General features: G+C 33.0%; 2 protein-coding genes across 3 annotated transcripts; both read right to left on the bottom strand.

Moving 5' to 3' along the window:
- Positions 1-1,590: 1,590 nt before the first annotated feature.
- Positions 1,591-8,589, bottom strand: LOC114734444 (uncharacterized). Of its 2 annotated transcripts, none has more exons than XM_028922074.1 (9): positions 8,228-8,589; positions 7,463-7,506; positions 7,239-7,353; positions 7,061-7,154; positions 6,211-6,761; positions 4,903-5,173; positions 4,559-4,823; positions 2,549-2,959; positions 1,591-2,102 (listed from the first exon to the last, which is right to left on the bottom strand). In XM_028922074.1, the coding sequence occupies exons 1-9, from the start codon at positions 8,418-8,420 to the stop codon at positions 1,824-1,826; spliced, it is 2,223 nt and encodes a 740-aa protein (XP_028777907.1). In that variant the 5' UTR covers positions 8,421-8,589; the 3' UTR covers positions 1,591-1,823. The 2 variants fall into 2 exon arrangements, with proteins under 2 accessions (XP_028777907.1, XP_028777906.1); XM_028922073.1 differs by having other exon boundaries at positions 6,211-6,785; positions 8,228-8,588.
- A 6,617-nt stretch (positions 8,590-15,206) lies between these two features.
- LOC114734446 (probable receptor-like protein kinase At2g42960) lies at positions 15,207-20,201 on the bottom strand. The gene is made up of 8 exons (XM_028922075.1): positions 19,888-20,201; positions 18,586-19,380; positions 18,354-18,458; positions 18,046-18,168; positions 17,393-17,563; positions 17,172-17,301; positions 16,537-16,746; positions 15,207-15,808 (listed from the first exon to the last, which is right to left on the bottom strand). The coding sequence occupies exons 2-8, from the start codon at positions 19,230-19,232 to the stop codon at positions 15,677-15,679; spliced, it is 1,518 nt and encodes a 505-aa protein (XP_028777908.1). The 5' UTR covers positions 19,233-19,380; positions 19,888-20,201; the 3' UTR covers positions 15,207-15,676.
- Between the last annotated feature and the right edge of the window lie 2,378 nt (positions 20,202-22,579).

The raw sequence follows: 22,579 nt of genomic DNA, 5'->3' as shown, positions 1-22,579 counted from the left end.
TACCTCCGCTTCATAATATCAAACCTTGTTTGACTTTTATTTTGATCCTAAATATAAAACCCCAATCCATTTTGTCTCTCATATTTATATATTTTTTCTAAGGTAGTCTTTCTAACAATGATAATTTTAACCAACACACTTAATTAGCAAGGATATTTTAGGAAAAACAACACATATTTATTATAAATAACTAATTTAACTTTTTTTTCTTAATTTCCTCAAATTAATCAACTAGTTCTCATAATTAGGACAGTAGGTAGTATTAATTTTTGTGTACCATTGTTCATCAAAGGTATGTATTTGGTAAAATAACATTTAAAATACCGAAAGGCAAATGGTAACACTATTTCAACCTAATATCGTGTGAATCATACGTATATTCAATTTTAATTTCTTACAAAAATATTTATGTACCAATTTTGTGGTTTTACAATGAGAAGTTTTAATTTTTATTTATATCAAACATAACACTGCTTAATTTATCAAATAAGCATAGTAAAAGCTGATCTAGTTAACCGACCAAAACCTTATCGCAATAAGCACTTTAGGCCAATGGAGTTTGAAAGATACCTATGGGCATAATATAATGATAGTTTTTCCAATTTAATTGAACTATTATTATAATACACAATAAATAATAATAGTAGTGAAAATAGTAACGTTAGTGTGGTGAAGTTGGAGAAAGCAAGTACAATAATTGAAGGCTATCTTCCATGTCATGATTTCCTATGATCCACCGCCTATCATCACAACTCCCTGGCTTTCTATTAGAAAATAAAGGTGTTTGTGGTATATACCAACTTGTCTTGCTCCCTGTTTGGCTCTAAGAATTGTGGTCACATTTGTTTCAACAATTTTATGTGATTGATTGACCATAGATTAAATTAGGGTTCTAAATGAATCAAAATGTCATCAACAACCAACAACTTTAGTATGACTGATGTTAGAAATTAGAATTAGTTTATACCCAATTTGCATTTTATTTAATGAATTGCTCAGTTTCTAACAATATGCCTTATCCTATTAGGTTGAGTCAGTTCAATAGATTAGAATTTTCCTCCAAATTATTAACCAACAAATCCCACCCAATAATTATTCAGTTGAACCCAAAACTAGGTATCACCAATGAGATGCCTATTCTGGTTTTACTCATGTTTGGTTTTGTTTCATCTATTCTTGTCCCCTCTGAGACGTGCAGGCACCAGGAGCAAATTTCATCATTCTCCATTAAGGGAGCTTAATTAGTGTCTTTGTGATATTTAAATTTAAATTAAATGGAATTCCAAAAGAATGATTGTAGCTTTGGACGGGGTTTAGTAACACCACTAGCCCGCCCCACCACAAGTCATCAATATCAGTCACTATTTTAATAGTACATAATCTATTCTTCAGACTCAGCATATTGCGGTATTGTTTATATACTAGTCTCATTGCCTGACCCTCCATAAATTTTGACTTGTGTCAATTACCTTCCCCTCTGAATAGCATATTAAGATTCCAAATGGCTACTCTCCACCATCTCTCTGACCTTATAATATAACATTGTAGTAGAGATCCCCATAGGAAATTTCAAATAAAACGTTGTACTTCAAAAAACAAGAACTCTAATTAGCACAAAAATCATATTTCTCTTGCTTCAGTTAAAATATTTCCAGCTAGAAAAGCCTGATCTAGAAAAAAACTCATGCCACATAATACAAAAAGGAGGCAAAATCACAGTAGACGTGCTAGACTCCCTTTAGAGTATGTACAACTGAATTAACAATCAAGCATTTGAAGGGGTTAAAAACACTAATCACCTATTAAACCTGCCAATGTACTCCCTAGTGAAAAAAAGGGGGCATAGTATGACTAGAATGTAAGCTGCTGGTGGCTGTATTGCCAAATTGACGTGATTGCTTGGATGAGAAATCTTGATAACCAACCTGGCGCTGAAGTTGTGCTCCAATCCCTGTCCCGGAGTGATAGATATCAGAATATCCTGGGGTCATAACCTGAGGTAGAGCTTGGCGTGGTTGTCCCAGGGAGCTAAGGCGCATGCTCTCTGGAAGAGACGCTGATCTCAGTTCCTGCCCGTAATCCCATGTAGAAAAGCCACCATGCTGATCATTGAATGCCAATAAATACAAGGTAAGAAAACGGGTACACGTGCAGTCATAAAACTTGACAATGTGCCACAAAGATTATGGTCGACGTATGATAAGGATTGTCATTCTGTATTTGACCGAGAGAAATTCTAGTTTCAAAGTGTATAGGCATGACAAAGAAATTAGGTTCACAGTCGTAAAAAAGACAAATTACAGAAACATCTTTCAAATAACTGGAAAATACAGTTTGATGCCATAATCTTCCATTTCAGAACTAGGTTCACAGAAATTAACATACAGATCAAAACTGCCCTTACTGTTCTTTTCCCAACATGCACCATGGTCTAATGGTCACTTGCATTTAAATCAAATCATGCGTCAACCATCATCAAAGAACACACTCATCAACAAGTTTACATCAGCTTTCTATAAAAAGCTCATTCTTCGTTGACAAGTATTACCTGTTGAACCAAGCTTCCATTACGTCCACTGGCATATTGAGATGGTAGAATATCATCAAAGTTACTTGAAGGCATCATGGAGCCAATAGATGAATTAGGCAGAAAGCTTCCAGGATTATAAGAGCCAGGATTTCCAAAACCAAATGCATCTCTGCCTCTAGCAGGGGTCAATCCACTTGGAATAAATTCCTTTCTATTTTGTGGATGGCTGTACTGCATGTCCGCTAGAGAATGACCGTATGCAGAACTATCTAAAAATGCTTGCTGCATAACCGGTGGCAAATATTGTTGGTTCTGGGTTTGTTGATGATATCCTCTTTTATCATCGGATTCCAGCTGTTGGAAGGACTGCACTCTGAGATCCTCGAGAAGTGCAGACCTCTGAGGCAGAGAAAATCGAGGTTCCATGACCTGCATGGTTCAGCAGCTGTCAGAAAAAGAAAATCGATGGCCCATCTCAGGTAAAAATCATAAAAATTCATTATATCGAGCACAGGGCACCTGATCCCTTTGACCACCTTTTGAACTCAGATAAGTAGAACCAAGGCACTAAAGGTCATGCACTGGCCCTAAATTCATAGTTCCGTCTTAGATCATGACAATGGAGCAAGTTATATAGGGTCTTCTTGTAGAAATAAAGAATCGCCAAAAGAGAGTTACTTGATTAGATATATTCACATTAACATAATCATGAATTGCACAGTGACCCAGTCAGCGAATCACTCAATTGGAAAGCCCACACCGCCAACAGCTGCCCCCCACTATGACACTAATCCAATTGGTATCTGAACAAACCAGCATAGATTCCCTTTTATTAGAAGGGAAACCATGAGAAAATATTGTTCAAACTTAATAAACAAGTACAAAAATTTGTGTGTCACCCTGTGTATCTGTCAAATTTTTTATCTAAGCAAGTGCACCTCAAAACAAATATGAATGCACAGTAACTTGAAATCTCCATAACCAGACAGGCAAAGTCTTTATTAAGTGACGTGGAGATGGATGGAGGGCTTATGGACAACCCTACATTGATGTATCTCGCAGGTGGTCATTGTTTCATAAGACAACCAGTGATTTGATCAGCCACCAATTGACTATTCTAACCAGATAGACAAGGTCCTTAGAAAGCAACAAGGACATGGCTAATGTGCTTATGGATAACATGGCATTGGGGTATGTTGTAGGTTGCAATTGTGGGGGAAAAAAAAAAAAGAAAGAAAAGAAAAGAAAAAGAAACCCAACAAATCACCGGGTACAAAATTTGAATTAACAGTTGTCTCAATTAAAAAAAGTGATTTTCAGAGAAAACAGTCACGAGTAGATGAATAACCACGAAGACTAACAAAACTCAAGAACGGCTATGATGTTTAGCAACGTGGGATCTTGTTGGGTCTTTTTTTTTTTTTTTAAATTTATTTTCCTTCTGCGGGATCTTGCGGTTAGTTTAGCTAGAGAGGAGGAATACCTGCATTTCAAGGGCATATATTTGCATGGAAATACGTTTTGGAATAGAGTTATATATAGCTTCTCTTTGGTGCACATCACATGGGTATTTTTCTTTTCTTTTCTTTTTTCTCAGGGGACTTGCTATATTTGACATGCAAATAGCTTGAAGGCGCAAATAATTTTATAAGGCCTTTCTCTTTCCTTCTGGGATGGTTTAAAGGACTTTCATTCGTTGTTCTGTTTTGAACATTTTTCTGTAATTTATGGTTTTAAGACATCTAATGCCCCAACATGTTTTACTGGCACATCACAGTTTGACTAGATCATATATCGGGCAAAAGAAACCAAACCAAGTCCACAACCACGACATATGGATCCAGGTCACCCACCAGAGTTACCACATATGCAACAAACAAAAAAAAGGAGCATATTACTATTTTTGCTACTGCCCATATACAGTCACTGATTTTTTTTCAATAGGCAACAACTTAAACATGAAGGAAAACAAACATGTAACTGAAAATCAAGTAAAGGAACTTAAAGTTAGATAGTCCATATCTTTACCATTTCTCTAGAAAATGTAGACATATTTCCATTCTGCAGGCCTGGCCTCTTAAAAGGTAGTGGATTAGACATCCATTGGGATTTTTGGAAACTAGGATCAGCAACGGATGACATGGTGGTGTATTCACGATTAATGGTCGCTTCCAGAGATGTATGCTTCACAAGCTCTTGCTGAAAAGATGAAAGGAAGTCATACTTTTTATCAATCGCTGCTTCTTTAAAAACATCACGCCCAAGTAGTTTATCAACGTGGTATAAAGAATTGCTGCAGAAAGCAAATAAAGAAAATAAGTTAAAAAGACAAGGCTGAATATATCAGAGAATGGATCTGCAAAAGAAAATGCCTGGCATCCAAGTTCTGAGCCAATGAACCACCATCTACAGCTGCAGCCTTCTCTCCTGAGCCACTATTCAAAGCATGGGATGCAAGCGTTGCAGAAGATGTCGAATTACTTCCACTGTTAAATCTTCCAAAACTCAAATGTGAGCATTTATCAGTCAAGCCTTGTACATGACTTGGAAGAACTAATGCAGAGTTATCTTCCATTGACAGTACTTCCGTTTTGGAGTCCCGCAAGCTCAATCGCTGGATATCTGAAGCCGCTAATGAAACATCTGCAGATGCATCACTAATCAGCGACTATTTTTGGATTAGCCTGGCATACCAAATTAGACTTTAACATGAGTCAATTTATTTATTTCACAGTTCTGTTTTCTTCCTATGTGATTACTCATCCAGGTCCTTTATTGCATTTAATAAATTTGTTGCCTGATCAGGTCATTCAATGTCAACAATCGCCAGTTTATTTTATTTCCCTTTTTAGATTCTAGGATCTTGGTAACTAAATGGTGGCTCAATTTCAGATGCTGAATGCAAGATTCGTTGCCAACTGCTGCCAACTGCATTTCTGGAGGCATTATTTTCTAAATTCAACTCTTAACGATTAGAATATAATAGTTGTTAGATCCCTACCAATCCTGGGTACAGACAATGGTGAAACAGAACAGAACACTTGGAGCATCATTAGTGAAACTGAGAAAGTAAGAGGGACAGAGACAAACTTCCTAGAAATGAAAAAAGCAAATGCCAGACAGCAAAGTATATCATAGACCCATATCTTTCCAGGCATCAAGCCAGCAAAAAGCAGAATACAGCTCATTCTGCTGATTCTGCATTTTAGATTAGATAAGTTTCAATCAGACTAATCAAACTAGTACATTTCAAATTTTATGGCTATAGATTTAGCTAACAGCCTAAGACATTGCTCAACACATAAAACAATAAGAAAAAAGGAACGTGTGGAAACCTTGATAAAAGCATTTTCTCATAGATCCATGTAGAAGGTGTGGCATTTATATTTAGAAGGCAAAGGAGGGCAAGATATCATAAGGAAAAAAGAACCACCAAATCACATTAGAAAGATAAAGCATGGAGGAATAGACCAAAAAACTACAGAATTATACCTAAAGAACATAATCTTACAACACAGGAGTAAATATTATGCCACACATCAACACAGCAAATTGTCAAGTTCAGAGCATAATATATAATGAATACTGAACACAATCTTGCAACCATTTTTCATAAATTAACAACAACAAAAAAAGACAAGACAACTTTCTCCATCTCAAACTAAAGTTGAAATAGGTACCTTTTTGATGATCAGAAGAACTATGGGAATTAGTGGAACTCGTGCTCCTTAAGTTATAGTTTGAGTGAGATGCTAGTCCAGTATTGTTCATAGTAGGATGTCTGCTAGGTAGGAAACCAGATTCGATATTGTCAGAATCAACATTATCACTGGCAATATCCTGAAGAGGAACTTGGGCTTCATCAGGTACACAGCTCCTGAACAAACTATCTTTATCGCTTTGTGGGTTAAAATGGTCAGACGGCACATTAGCATTTGATAAAGCTGGCAACTTTGAAGCATGTAACTCATTGCCAACCACTGGCTGCTCAATTACAGGCCATTCATGATTAAAATCTTGTTGGTGGGTTTGATTGTAATAGTGTGAACTTAGGCTTGACTCCGGCTTTGTCAATGCAGAAACACCCAGAGATTTAGAATGGTGCGAAATGGCATCTTGTGAAGGCTTACCCATTCTGACAATGTCCGCCATTGAAAGATGTCCTTTGCTCGCTCCTAGCAAATTGGGTTGAAGTCTTGAAGAAACTCCGGCTGACCCTAATGACTGTTGTCTGTTATCCGTACGGAAGGAATCACTGCAAATGACTTAGGGTGAATAATTCAATATTTTACAAACATTAAATTACAAATTTTTTTATGTTAGTGATGCCAACACATCTTTGTGAAGAAGGGAAATGAAAAGAACCATATTTTCATTTTCTAAATATAGGTGAAGCAATAACTACACCTTGGTATCTTTCCCTATAACACAAGTAGACATTCTAACGTATAGGTGAAGCATCAAGACAGGCACCACCAACGGGTAACAGTAGAAATTCACTTAAGCTACCAGGTTGCACGAAGAACTAACCTAGCCATATCTTTCCCTATGACAGAAGTCATGGAAGATGTAACTGATGGACAAACTGACCCAACCTCCCCCTTCTCTGCGGCTTTACCAAGTTCTGACAGAAATTAGACATATTTGACAAAGTAAGGAAATTGCAAGTATCATAAGGCGGACGATGTTTAGAGACAAAATAAGATACCGCTAGAAATTCCATGTGTTGATCCACTGTGCACATTATGTTCACTATTAATTTTGCCTCCACGACTCAAATCAACATGATAACGCCTCGGCCTTGAGTCTGTTGCCTCCTTCATCTGACCAAATAAAAAGAACATATATCCCATAATATGTGCATCCTTACCACAATGTTAAGAAACCTCTGCAACTAGGAGTCTAAGACCAACAATTACATGCAAAAAATACCTCTTTTCTTCTTTCACGTTTGCTTTTCACCTCGTGAAAAGTATCTACATTTAAGCATTACGAAGTTGATTGTTAAAGGAGTATGAATTTCTAATATAGATACTGCGAAAAAAGTAAGGGCAAGAATACAGTATGAAAGCAAGATAAAAGGAAGAAAAATGAAGAATTTTATCTAGAAAAACACACCTGAACACATCTTAATTCCATTTCCATAAATATGAATGAAATGGATAGATGACGTAGTTTTCTCAATAAATTATGCGGCCCATTAGTGGGCTGTAAACGCGGAGTCACGACTCAATTTTCATTATAGGTCCTCTTGACAATATAGCAGCAAAGGAACAAAGGCTACAATAAGTAATTACATCAACGGAAATCACATCATTCCACCCACAACTTTTCCACTTTGAGAATTCATCATGAAGTTTGCGATTCTCTCCGTAATCGACCAGAAAGTCAGGAACCGGATAAATTATAATAAGTATTTACTCATACGACGAACTGAACAGAGAATTAGCGACAAAACAAAATTCATAAGACACTTCTTTTTAAGTCCTTAAAAAGAAAAGGTGTTAGAAAAATCCAAGTCCACAAACACCAAGAAAAACAAAAGTCGATTCAGCTACTGGCGCGGAAAGAACAACAAGATACGACTAGTCCTTTCCAATAATCATCATCAGCCTTCTCAACATCCAAACACAAGATTGAAAAGATACTCCTGCTCCAACAATAAACACAAACGGAGAATACAGTACAGAGCAAGACCTTGGGCAAGGAGCCGTTCAACGGCACGGTTCGGGTCCATCTCACATTCTTCAAGCACGGCATAGATCTCTTGGTCCGTACAGCCCGGGCAGTTAACGATCTCCTTCAAACTCTGCACAACCTTCTTCACCACCGGCGGCATCCCCTGCCCTCTGCCACTCTCGCCAATCTTATCCTTGCTCTCACTGCCCATTGGTGTATCGTGAGAAAAGCGAAAAAATTCCTTTGGCTTTCTGTCTCTGAACTCTTTTGGAAAAGCAAAGTTGCTCCCTTTCCGTGTGTGCCGCTGCGAAATTTTCCGATCAACCAAAACAGTAACCCCACACACTCTTATATGACACACAATCCCTCTCTTTATCTCACGCACTTGGCATTATGTGCAAGCGGTTTCATTAGGATTTCTACCACACAGCGTCACAAATAAACAGAGCAATAACAACAAAAATAATAATTGCAATTCCAATAATTTGTAATCATGAACTTGATTCTATATATGTATATATATTCGAGAAAATCTATGTATTACTTATGTAATATAAATAAATATCATCCGTAAATATATTAGATTAGAATTAAATAAAATAATGTTTACAAGAGATAGTAGCAAGAGCTTAAAGATAGGAAAAATAGTAAAAAAAAAAACCGCTGAAGTTAAAAAGTTACAGACAAGTACCTTTTCATAAAATTGTTGTTAAAACCCATATAATTATTATCAAAACACGTACTAATATTGTCACGGATCTCTAGTTACAATTTTTCTATTTTGACGGATTTTTTTTGCAATTTTCCCTTAAAGATATCTAAAAAATTATGCTTATTTTAAATAATATAGAAGTATGTGGGAAAATTATAAGATAACAGTATATCAACAGGAGTATACACAAAAGAAATAAATTTTTAAATTTTTAAATATTTAAATAATATTTTATAAAATTATTGATTGGCCAAAAAATCAATTTTTATAAAATTAATAAGCCTATCTCTTTTAATATAATTTTTCTAGTAATCTTAATATAATTTTTGTTTATCATTTGTAACGTTTGAAACCAAAGCCATTTCTTAAAGAAAATCAAACCACATCCCCTTGATCTAATAATGGTCATTTCTAAATTTTAATTTGGATGCACTAAATTTAGTTTCGTCCTTTTCTTTAAAAAAAAAAAAACCTACCTCATTTTCAATAAAAATACATGATAAAAATAATCTTACAAACATTGGGATTTAAATCTAAAAAACCTACCTCATTTTTAATTAAAAAAACATGATAAAAATAATCATAAAAACAATGGGATTTAGATCTAATTAATAAAAAAAATAAAACCGACTAATTTGTTCGTGTTTTCGTATCAGATAAGTAAAGAAAGGTTCATGTTCCCACTTCAAATGCATGAATGTCTAACAAAACTAAATAACTTAAATTTTTTAATTAGATGCGTCACAATCACATATTCACATCACGGGCATATAAAAAGCTTTATAGTCAACCGACATTATTCTTATAATTAAAGTAAACAAAAATATTGGGCCGCAAGTCAATCCGGATAACCTTGTACATTGGCTCCCTTTTCTGAAGTATTTTTCTTTGACAAAATCATTGAGCAGTTGTGTATAGTCAATCTGACTATTAAAAAAAATTCGACTGTTAATATGTCATGTTTTATTTCATTTTTAATACTGGATCTTATTATTACCATGGCACTCACTTGTTATGAAAATTTTTATTAAGGATATAAAAAGACTGATAACTCAATATTGATCAAACAATTTGTGCAGAAATTTGGTTCTATTCTTAAAACGTTTGTTTCTAGAGATATAACAGTATTAAAATTTGCTGAAGCATCATAAATAATATTAAAGTGATAATATGAAATCACAAAATATCATATAGTTGGATTTTGTGTGGTTAACAGTTAAAAAAAAATAAATTCTCCAAATGCAAAGCAAGGAATGATTGTATAGGGAGAGAGAAATTCTCACAATGCAGTATAGTGAACAGTACAAAGGAGTGTTAAACAGTTGTATTTTAGGGACCTATTCTTTTTATCCATACAGTATTCATATAGGTGTTACCACTTAACATGGTCTATGACACTTTAATAGATTTTAACATAATTATACTTCTAGAAGCTAACTTTTTAAAACATAATGAGTTTAAAATTTAAGAGACAAAATCAAAATGAATCCAAATTTTAAAAATCAAATGTCATATTAACCCAACTTGAAAAGACATAGTTAACCAAACGACATATTTGTCATTAATTCACGTTTTATAAATTGAATCAATATATGGTAGAAAAAATAATTTATTTTCAATTTGTCTTTTAAAAAAGTTAGATTGAGTAATATGATTTATGTTTGGATTGATTTTTATAAAAGTAGTTTGTAAAGTAAAAAAGTTGTTCAGATTATGATTAGATAAGTAAGTTTGGGTCATAGAATGACCAAAATGAATATGATTTTTATGAGATAATAAAAAATATGAATTTACAAAATATAATAATTTTAAGTTATTATGATAAGAAAAAGTTATATTTAATGAATAAAATATATTTAGATTAGAAATTATAGTAATGTGAAATTTTTTAACCAAATAATATTTCATAATTAATTGGATGATATATTCTGCATAATTTATATAAATAAAAAATAAAAAATATTATAAAAACAGTTATAAATTATTTTTAGTTTAGAGAATATTAAAAATAAATAACTAAAAACTGATTAGGAAGCACAAGAAATATGTAGAGAGAATGATAAGAACATTATAAACATAAGGGCAAAAATATATTTTAATTTCAAAAGCTATTTTTGCAAAAGTCATAATTAAGTTTTAGGCACTTTTACAATCGTGTTTTAAAAAGTAGCTTCTGACATATAAGTCAAATTGGTCAAAACTTGTTCCAAATAGCTCCCAAATTTACAACCTGACTTATCAAACTTGTAAGTTACTTTTTGCTACTCAAATGCCCCACCAAACAGGTATATATATACACTACCTTTTGTCATTAATATATGAGTTAGTTGAAAGATTAGATTTAGTTTTAAATATAATATCTTAATATAATTTTTTTCTCAAACTAATTTACTTAACTTATAAACTAATGTACAATATAATATTATATATGAATATTTTAGGAAGATCATGTTATATTTATTATAATTAAATAATTGAGTTAGCTTCTTTAATATGCCCAAATCAACCAACATCTTTTATACTACCTCTAGTACTTAATATAAGATTTAATTGACTAGTTTGAGTGTATTAATGAAACTAGTTAAATTAATTATTTATAATAAATAGGTGTTGTTTTTCTTAAAATATCTTTGTTAATAAAGTGTATTGATCAGAACTATCATTATTACAATGACTATCATAAAAATAAATAAATATGATAGATAAAATAAATTAAGACATTATATTTAATATCAAAATAAAAATGAAACTAACTCTTATATAAAAATCAGAAATAATATTAAAGAACAGAGGAAGTATAAAATTATTGTGAGGGGTGTTAGTGAAAATGCATGATATAATTGCCGGCAATAGTTACGAAAAGTGAATATGGAGAAGGATCAGGCGATGCCGTTATCTGAAGCGCAAGTCAAAAGCTGCGCCTACTTACCCCTCTCCTCTGCTCCATGAAGTTCTGGGCACGGCCACATTTTGGAATGTGGGTATCAATAGATAATTAGGTAAAAATTAAATTATAATTTTAAAAATAATTTTACTAAGTATGTAAAATTTTTTATATAAATTTATGTGAAAATATTTTTTAAGTATGTTTACTTAATACAAAGACACCTTTAATTTTACCGGAAAATCATCATGAGGTCCTACAAAAAGTAAATATAATTATTAAAAAGTCTTAATAAAATTTAGGTGTATGAAATTTATCTTTATTTTTTATACTAAAATTTTTTATTTATTAGTTATAAATTTTTTATAATTATAAATCTTTTTTTAGGATCATGCAATAATTTTTCTTAATTTTTTTGGGTGCAGTTGACAATTTTAAGGCACCTTGCGCAACAAAGTTCCTATCTCTTTGTTCAGTTTATAATGTAAGGAGAACCTATGCATACCTTTTTCAAAATAAAAACAATTACATATAATTTATGTGGCATTCATAGAAGCAATGGGCAAAAGCAGAAGCAGCAATCCGTGAATAAAGGGGCTGCCTGCTTTTCATCAGAATATTTTGAATTATTGTGCATTGCCTTCTACCGTTAGAAGCTCTCATTCATCCCTTTCACTGCATTTCTTGTCCATCATTATTTGATGCTTTTCCCATTTTGGCGAATCAAACATGCTCAAAAGCATAAAGTTTAAGAGCTTTTTTTCCCCTACTAAAATATAGACATCTTCCTATTGGAGGTAATTCTATTCGAAGTATTGTCGGATATTAAATATACGCACATCTTCTTTGGTTTGCAACTACCATTGCCACACTTGGGTTTGTGAAGGAAAGTTCCTTTTTCCCCCCTAATGTTTGAATAGAAAGTTCACTCCAATCACTTTTTCTAATCCCAATCCAAGTTATATTAGAAGGAATGCTCAGGGGGTGTTTAGGAAGCTTAATAAGCACTTTTTAAAAGCATTTTTCTGTAAATCGAGATAAACTTCTCTACATATTTACTTCGTATATCGTAAAAGCACTTCTAAAAGTATGATTTTGATCTTATCCAAACACCCCTCAGTAGCTCTTGGAAAGGTTTTTTGGTTATACGGGTAGGTATCCTTCCATTTGAAATAATTTTGTTTGAGATATTACCATTCAAAGTAATTTTGTTTGAGATATTACCGAATACTAAATATGAGCACATTTTTCAATGAGAGTAACGAATTTTTTGAAAAACTTACCTATTTTATTAGACCTAGCACTCATTGGAACTTTTGAAAATCATCTTATGCATTCAATACAATTTAAGACTGCGAAGAACCCAGATTATCCCTAACTCTATTCCCTTTCTTGTACTACTTTCACTGTCTGACTGGTCCCATCCCACTTTGCATATTTTTACATTTATTTATATACTAAATAATATATCAAATAGATTTTGAGTGAAGTCGAGAAGACAAGCTAATCCATTTAGGTCGGCTATTTAATCCCATTTAAATTGAAAATGAAGCTTTTGTTTGGCAGGGTGCAGGAAGAAATCAGGCCTAAATGGGTTAGCCCATTTAAGCTTGCGGTAATTTGTTTTTTTAATGTTAAAATGTCTGCACCACTGAAACGTCTTTATGTTTCCCAGTTGTCCCTGTGCTCATCTAGCAAGTCTTTATTCGTTAGCATATGCTGCCTCCAATTCTAAATGTAAAAACTAATGGATTAATTTAAGTAGATTAAAAAATAAATTAAATCAGTTATTTGTAATAAATAGGGATTGTCTTTCTTAAAATATTCTTACTAATCAAATTTATTGGTTAGAATTATCATTATTAAAAGGACTATCTTAAAAATAAATAAATAAATATGAGAGACAAAGTGAATTGAAATCTTATATCTAGAAACCAAAATAAAAATCAAACGAGGTCTTATATTAAAGATCGAAAATAATACTGGACTAAATGAATAGGATGAAAAAAATTATGCAGGCCTTAGTCAGATGATGACCAATTCACCAAGCAAAATAATCAATCAATCAATATAAAATATTGTGGTAAGTTATTAAGTTTCAGAGCACATGGGGTATAATTAGTCATAATATTACCAATTCAATTAAAAAAATTGAGATTTTTCTGATTTGTAATTTATATATATATATTAGTAAATAGATCTAATTTTGTAGTTTCTAGTATTTACAGATAGATTTTTTATAATATACCGACTCTTTTTTATTTTTGTAATTTCAGATTAAATTTTAATATTCTTTTCTTAAAGAAATCAATATATGTGCGTATCAACTCAGGTTTTTCTAATCATCATACATATCTAAATCTATTTTTAAATTATATCCTCCAAATAAATTTCAAGTTGTGGATCTTATTTTTTTCGAAAAAGAGTAAACAAATATTTCCCATAGATGATTCATTGCCATGTTATGTTATAGTCTAATTTCCTTTTGGGAGGAATATTACTGCAAAATTTTATCAAACTTCCTTTCATGTTAAAAAAAAAAAAGTGGTATATCTTTTTACCCAAAAAAGTGAGAGTCATCTAATTTCATCGTGAAAGTAAAAGCTGCTTGTCTAAAAGCGATTAAAAAAGGTTATGGTCCGCTTTTTTTATTTTTTAATTTGAGGGACACAACTCAAGCCCTCTAGAGAGGTAGAACTCTCAACAGTACTAGGCTTCAAAACATCTATCACCTTTAATTCTCAATAAATGAGTTAAAAAGCTAATTTAAAATATTAAAAAAATTAATTTGTCACAAATAAGCGTTGATTTTCTTAAGATATTTTTATTAATATCATGTGCATTAAAATTATCTTTTGATAGAATTCTTTTAACATATACAATCAATATAGATATTTTAAGAATAAAATTTTAAATTTGAGAGACCAATTAAATTAAAGTCTTGTATCTTTTGTCTAGCTCTTATATTAAAGATAAGAGGTAGAAACATGGAATCACAATGCAAAGGTATTTCTCCAAAGGTCCCAAACAAGAAATAAGATTGCTAAGTAATACTCCCCCAGTCCTTAATATAAGACACATTTAACTAATTTGATTAGATTAAGAAAGTTAGGTAAGTTAGTTTATTATGAGAAAAGTGACACATTTTTCTTAAAACACTATAATCATCTTTCTTAATACCTTATCTCCCTCTTCCACTTGATTATGGTTGAGATAGTATTTATAGGGGTAATTTAGAGAACATTGATAAATATGAAAAATGAGTCTCATATTTAGAATAAAATCAACTCAAGAATTGGGTTTTATATTAAGGACCGGAGGAGTATATATATATATATATATATATATATATAGAATTAGATATAATTACTTCTTACAATTCAAGACAACATTAATGATTGTTCAAACATTATAGTTACATAAAAGCCAACGATTGGATTGATATCTTAGAAGAGTAGACACAATCATAAACACAAACTGAGCAAAATAGCAAGAAAAGATGAGGGCAAACAAGAGTCTTCTTTCTCCACTCTGCTCAAGTACTCAGGTATAGTCAGAAAGGGGTAAAAGGGAAAAGGAAAAAAATTAACAAACATGTAAGAAGATGGTCCCAGCAGACAGACACCTGTACAACATAAACACTCTCTCTCACTCCTCATTCTACCCTGTGGTTATGGTATATCGCATATCCTTGAATGGCCACATTGAATGAAAAAACTCTTCATTATATAGAGGCGTTCTCTAATCTGATTCTTCTCAGGTTCAGGGAGGAAAAAGGAACAATTTTGAAGGGACAAACTTGGTAGATATATAATATTGAATAATTACTCGTTTTTGGGTGCAAAGGCAAGTCATATGGTTGTCACTATTCCTACCCCTCAGTTGTATCTGGTGCTTGGTTCTCGGCCTCTTCTGCCTTCTTTTCTACTTCAGATGAACCAGAAATATCCTTCATGGAATCAATTTCCATGCTAGTAGAGCGGCTCTTTCGATTCCTTCGGTCCTGAAAATGATTAAAATTTGATCAATAAATAACATTACGCTTTGATGAGCAGGTTAACATGCCACAAATGCATACATAGTTCAAATTCATGTTCTGAAATACTCTGGCTAATACACAACATTGTCTGTTGCCTTCAACATAACTACTACATATAAGGGAAACATCTGGAACTCTAGAGGCATTTCAATAGTGAACAATGATACTCCCAGCTCTTCATATTATATTCTTCCAGTCCTAAATATAAGACCCTTATACATACTATAAAAAGAGTCTTATATTTAGGACTGAAGGAGTAACATGGCAACCTGAATATTATGCATCATGAAGCTACAGTAGAAACATATTCCCAACAACATAGCATGACTTTAGAAGCACAAGATAAATCTTCTCCATCTATAACTTAAATCGTGAGTGCATGAAACATATTGACTGCAATCTGCGTAGAAAGTAAACACGTATGGAAAAATAATGCAGATTATCAAAATATGATCTTTCCCCAAAAAGATTTTATCCATTATTTGAATAATTCTAGACGATGGTAGGTCAGACTGCATATATATACAAGAAGATACTGACAAAAATGCACATAACATCTAAAAGTCGCAGAACTTCTAAACACAGATTCAGGGTTGCCAAGTAAACAATAAAAGTCATATATGAGGCAACAAGATAGTAGTGGAAGTTGGCCAAAAAAAAAAAAACAAAGAGAAAATGATAGTAGTGGAAACCTCTCGGAAGGGATATTCATCAGCTTCAAGCATCCTCACAACCTGACCCATTTTGGGTCTCTTGTCTGCATCAGGATCAACACACCTAAGTGCAACCAGAAGGGCACGCTTTAAAGCTCGTGTTGGTGGTTTAACTTCAAGGCTTGGATCAATAACCTCGTCAGCTCTTCTTGTCCCCACCATCATCTTGAGCCATTCAACAAGATTAACCTGTCATGAAGAAAAAATGAAATGCTCTTTACTTATGGTACGGGCATCGATCATATTGGTCAAGGACCATTAGGAACCATAAAGCATAAGCTTCAAAGCAAAGAGACCCCATGAATAGTTTATCGTAATCTCTAATGCATCTCTTTACGCAAAAGCCATTGGGCCTGAAGTGAGAACAACACAAAAGTTCGCCATATCTTGTATCGATACCTAAGTACTTAACTAATTTCAGTTAAGAGAATAGGACACGTGACGCAGGAAGCACCAAACACTAGACCATTTGATCATAGATTATCCAGTACCATGTCAAGGGTCACTCAAAATTCAAGCTTAAACTAGCAAGTGGAGTCCCAAGAATAATTATATCATAGTCTCAGTAGTTAGAATTGGCAAGCTAGTTGTAAGAGTTCATGAGAATCTAGTACCTCATTTGCAGGTCGCCCATAGTCTACAGGGTCCCTTCCAGTGACTGCTTCCAAGAGGAGGACACCAAAGCTGTAAATGTCACTCTTCTCATTTAATAAACCAGTATTAGCATACTCTGGTGCCACATAACTGAAATTCAGAACAGAAGTAACAAGTGAATTTCCAAATTTCCAACTCCTTTGGTTAAGTATAAGGAAAGAGCATGAAATATTCTGGATACCCAAATGTTCCCATTACTCTAGTAGTTATGTGGCTTTCTCCTGAATCCAAAAGTTTGGCCAATCCAAAGTCAGAAACTTTTGCATTAAACTCATCATCAATTAATATGTTGCTAGACTTGATATCACGGTGAACAACTTTTGGTTCAATTGCTTCATGCAAGTAAGCAAGCCTGCCACCAATCACTGAAATATATTAGCTTCCACTATTGAAAAAGTCCACTTGAGAATGATAAAGTCTCCCAGACAGAGAATATTGGTGACAAATTTGAAATATTTTGGGGGGGGGGGGACTTAATCCAAACTCCGTGGCTAGACTAGGGGGCTTAATAAGGTAGTCCAATGGGAAAGAGAAATATATCATTATCCTGTTGAAGAGGCAAGACAATTATGTGCTAAAATGGATCCCAAATATGCAAATATATAAAGGATATATCCTAAAATCACCACGAAACAGGAACAGAATGGAATGTCAAAATTATATATTTGGACATGCAAAATATGGTAATGATAATGATGATCATCAGCATAAAACAAGAGGTAAAGCAAATTGTTCATGATTATCACCGCTGAAAGGTGATGAAGAGCCAAACCAAGTAATGGACAATTGAAAATGCTACCATGGCCATAAGTTTGAGTTGCAAGTTGAACTCACGCTTTGGCAGTGCCAAGTACAACTTTCATGCGGGCCTCCCATGTAAGAATTCCATGTTGGCGCAAAGCCCCATGTAACCATTGTTCTAAGTTGCCGTTATTTACATATTCATAAACCAAAAGCCTGCACATCAGTAATGAAATAGATGAGAAGTTATTAAAAAAAAAAAGAAAAAGTTTGAACTATTATTGAGCACAAAAGAGGTAGTATGATGGTCTAAAACCCATACCTTCAACAAGAGTACATGAAAGATAGTGTTCGCAAGCATTCAAAAAATGAAATGACAATTTTGTGAAATGATATCATACCTGTGCACTCCTTCAATGCAGTATCCAAGCAAGCGTACAAGATTTTTATGTCGTACATGGCCTATAGCTTCCACTTCTACCCTGAATTCTTTCTCCGCTTGTCCCCTATAAACTCAATTTGGAATGGAATTACAGAGAAAGATTAAACAATATCATTGTTTAGATGAAAGAAAACGTCAACGAGTGTCACAAGACAAAATCAGGTACCAGTGATACTTTAAAGCATCCTTACAAGTTATTAAGAATTTTCTTCACCGCCACCTCAGTTCCATTGATCAGTCTGCCCTTGTAAACAACACCATATCCACCCTCACCTAGCACATTTTCAGCTGAGAAACGATTTGTTGCTAGCTCCAGATCCCTAAGTGTAAACCAATGGCCCCATCCAAGATGAGAAACTTCTGGCAAGCCAACTAAAGGAGATGCAGTCACAAGCCCTCCATATGATAATGCAGATTGCTTCTTTCCAGTCCCAGAGCTTCCTTCTTCTCCTGACAGGGAACTAAATCCTCTCTCATGATGATAAATTGAGCTGCATTGACTGATATTGTCATGATCACTGGCTTTGCTCATACCTAAGTGGACAACCATCTTATCTGAATTCTTATCAGTTGCTTTGTCATTCACAGGAATAAATACGCTTTCTGGGTGATCATGAGAACTCTGCACCCCAACTTTGTCCACCTTAATATCTTTCGAGATATTTGGTATTTGGGATAAAGAATACCTGTCCAGAGATTTTCTAGATTTTCTCCGAAACATCACCCATATGGATAATATACAAAGAATCAATATTATAAACGCGCCTACACAGATCCCAATTAAAATCCATAATTTCACACCCAAAACCTTCTTAGACAGTTCCGCTTTTAAAGACATACTGAATGCTGCAAGTTGATCAACTCGTCCTCCAAGTTCTTCTGCAACGAGAATCAAGGTTTTCCCGCCCGAATAGAAAAACAATGTATTCCTTTCACACAAGGCTTGGAAAAACACATCTGAGCAGGCTAATTTACAGCTTCGGTTGCTGCAATGAAATCACAATATCAAATAAACACAAACCAACTACAGCAAGTCAACTGATCACCAATTGCAGTTTTGTTGTGATTAGAGATTATTCGAGATTGAGAACATCTAATTTAAGCTTATCTGAAACAGTTTTATATTTTTGTTTCTTTAAAGTAATTAAGTATTGCAATGGACAGTGTATGCGACAAAATTAAGGAAAATTGTAGGAATCCAGCTGTTCCAAGACAACAGGAAAGGTAATAAATTAAACATTTAGCAAATCAGAAACCCATTTGCGTCTAATTCACCCTAATAAGAAAAGGCACATTAAATTCTAAATCTCTTCGCAAAGCAAAGACCAAACCATTAATCCATTATTTCTAAATTCTAATCACAAATACAAATCTGGCAGAAAAGTAAAACCCAGGAAGCATCACTTACGATCCAAGCAAAGGAAAGAGAAAGGGAGATAGGAATTGCCCAAAAAAGTTGTCCGGTAAGACAAAGCAATGGCAATAGTATTTACCTTTACGTTGATCTAGGCTAGCCTCCTTGATCTACCACCTTTAGCACCCACAGAAGCAAGAGAGTGCGTTTCTTTTGAATAGACAAAGACTCAATGAGCATAGATAGACGCAGGTACACTGAAGGGAACACAAACAAACCCTACAAAACCCAGATGCCGCAAGAGATTAAAATTGTCCAAGAGCAGCAAATAAGTGGGGATCGAAAGTTGAAACCGCTAGTGGGCCAAAACGAACTGTGGGTGTGATTTGAAGGAAATGGACAGGAATGCGAGACAAAAATCTAATTTTCTAGGAAAAATGCAGAGGAAGAGAGGGAAGAGTAGGGAAGGCTAGGTTTTGGAGAGCAGAAAAAGCAAAGGTGGGTAAAATGGTTGGTGGGTATGGGTGCTTGAGGGAAGAGAGAGGGACCTCTTGCGAGCTGGAAAGGAAGCTTAGTTTGTAATGGAGGAAAGCAGATAGAGAAAGAGAGTGAGTGAGAGAGAGAGAGAGAGAAACAGTAAAGAGAAAGCAAAAATAAAAGAAAGAGTAGAGGCATTTATAGCTGGGATCAAAACCAGAAATGTACTGAATAAGCAACCCAATAGTAAAGAGCGAAGTGAGCCTTCAAAGCATGCATAGTTTAAAAGTTAGCTACTATTTCAGAACTTTATCATAAATTTTTCTACTAGAAATATAATGCACATTTTTTAACAACGAAAAATATTTTTTATTGAATTTTTAATGAAAAAGGTAAAAAATATAATAAATAATTTTAATGACAAAATATCATTAAATAATTATTTACTTCTTTATCAAATTTATTTTTATTTTTGATAAACTTAAAATAAATTTATTTATTTATTTATAAAGAAATGACTTTTTTTAATGTAACTTAAGAGGCAAGATCACAGAGGCTGCATTGCATGAAAACAACCAAAAGCAATCAGTTAATTCTGGCTTTGCCGTCATGACTCGAGTGACGACCTTTAAATAATTATTTTTTTCTGTAGGACTTGACTGTAATTTCTTTATAAAATACTCTTCACACAGTAAAGCATCACATAGTATATCTGAGTTTAATGTCTCATTTTACAAATATTATATCTCTCATCCCTTAATCTTTGAACTCAACAGAGGACTATCATCTATCATTATCAATTGGATTCCTAAGCTTATATAAAATTAGCATATGGTTATTTGAATATTATGTCTTATGTAAGTAATTTCTCTAACTTTTTAAACTATCTTAAGATAGATTTTTAAGTTTATATACAGTAAGTTTATGATGTTAATCTGTCCACTCCTTTATTAACATTGTATGATATATTTGTTCATGACCTAAATTTTAGAGAGGTTTTTTGCCAAAATTTTAGAGAGATTATTTGTAAATAGTATTTCCAAGATTTAAAGTTGAATAGATGACACACACAAAAAAAAGTTTAGAGGCAGTCAATAAATTTGTACATGATTAATTCTTGTGATTATTGATTAAAAAATAGAAATGTTAGTTGGTTTTTGAGATTATACAAATTAAGTAATTCCAAAAGAGGTATTAAACAGGTTTAACTTAATTTGATATCATTATTTTCATTAAAAATAAAAAATGTGTTATATTGTATTGCAGTATAGCTATCACATATTGTGTGGGGTGTGCAAATATATAAAAGCTTTTGTTAGAGAGAGAGAGAGAGAGAGAGAGAGAGGGTCAACGTCAATCCAACAAGAAGGGCTCTAAATCTAGCTTGCTGATGTTTACTTCCCAAACTGTCCTTTTGGCATAAAAAGGAAAGGTATTTATTTTTGGGCCCAAAAAAATTCATTTATCAAAATCAAACATATTTTATATTGAAAAACATATTACAATTTGTAGAATAAGTATTACAAACCATCATCACTTGTGGATGAATAGCAAGGTTGATTACATATTTTATATTTTTATACTGATTAAAATTACCCACATCACAGCCCTCTGTTGGTAACAAAAAAAAATAGAATTCCACTCCATTATTGGAAAATTTTTTATTTGCATTTGTTCCAAATAAAAACATATTATGGGAAAAAAGAAAGAAAATAAGAAAAGCAAGACTATGTGTGGTGCTTGTATTTAAGAGTTCACATTCTCAAAATCTTTAATGTAAAGTGTGAGTAAATTATGGAAAAAGAAACTAAATATTACTAATTAAAAAATATAAATTATAAATAATATTACTCATGTCATATCCAAGCAACAAGTAAACATGCACGAAAAAATGTCACGCAGAATAGGAAATAATTAAAATACTCCATAAATGCATAAGTAATAAGTAAGATTTTAAGATATATAAAAACAAGAGAAAAAAATTAATTATGTCATGCTTACTATAATAGTCCAAAATGCGTACAATTGAGACATAATATCTCATTTCCATGTCAAAAACTAATAACTATTCATTACTATGTTGTCATTTAAGATGCCGTATGATAAGTCAAAGATAAGTCAAAGAAAAAACATATACGTAGCCGTAGGTGTCATATGTTTTTGTACGAAATTTATTTAATAAATATATGATGGTTGTATGATTTTTCAATAGTAACATAAACATGAGCATTTAAATTTATTCCTAAGCTCCTATTTCTTTGGATGTTAACATTTTAACCAATTAATATTAATAGTAATAATATTAATAAAAAAAGAATAAATTTATTCATCACCAATGTTTAAGTTACCTGGTT

This window comes from Neltuma alba, unplaced genomic scaffold (assembly GCF_004799145.2).
Source record: "Neltuma alba isolate B1F8T4 unplaced genomic scaffold, ASM479914v2 tig00013101_pilon, whole genome shotgun sequence".
Classification (NCBI taxonomy): Eukaryota; Viridiplantae; Streptophyta; class Magnoliopsida; order Fabales; family Fabaceae; genus Neltuma; species Neltuma alba.
The sequence above is the reverse complement of the archived record's forward strand: the minus strand, read 5'-3'. Positions and strand labels throughout refer to the sequence as shown.

Bases quoted from the DNA above. Each gene is read 5' to 3' on its own strand.
- LOC114734444 (XM_028922073.1), bottom strand. From the start codon at position 8,420: ATGGGCAGTGAGAGCAAGGATAAGATTGGCGAGAGTGGCAGAGGGCAG. The intron at 6,786-7,060 runs GTTAGTTCTTCG...AGTCATTTGCAG, and splicing joins ATAGGGAAAGATATGGCTAG to TGATTCCTTCCGTACGGATA. The intron at 5,174-6,210 runs GTACCTATTTCA...ATGCATCTGCAG, and splicing joins TTCTTCTGATCATCAAAAAG to ATGTTTCATTAGCGGCTTCA.
- LOC114734446 (XM_028922075.1), bottom strand. From the start codon at position 19,232: ATGTCTTTAAAAGCGGAACTGTCTAAGAAGGTTTTGGGTGTGAAATTA. The intron at 17,302-17,392 runs GTATCCAGAATA...TCTGAATTTCAG, and splicing joins AGAGTAATGGGAACATTTGG to TTATGTGGCACCAGAGTATG. The intron at 15,809-16,536 runs GTTTCCACTACT...AATCATTTTCAG, and splicing joins ATGAATATCCCTTCCGAGAG to GACCGAAGGAATCGAAAGAG.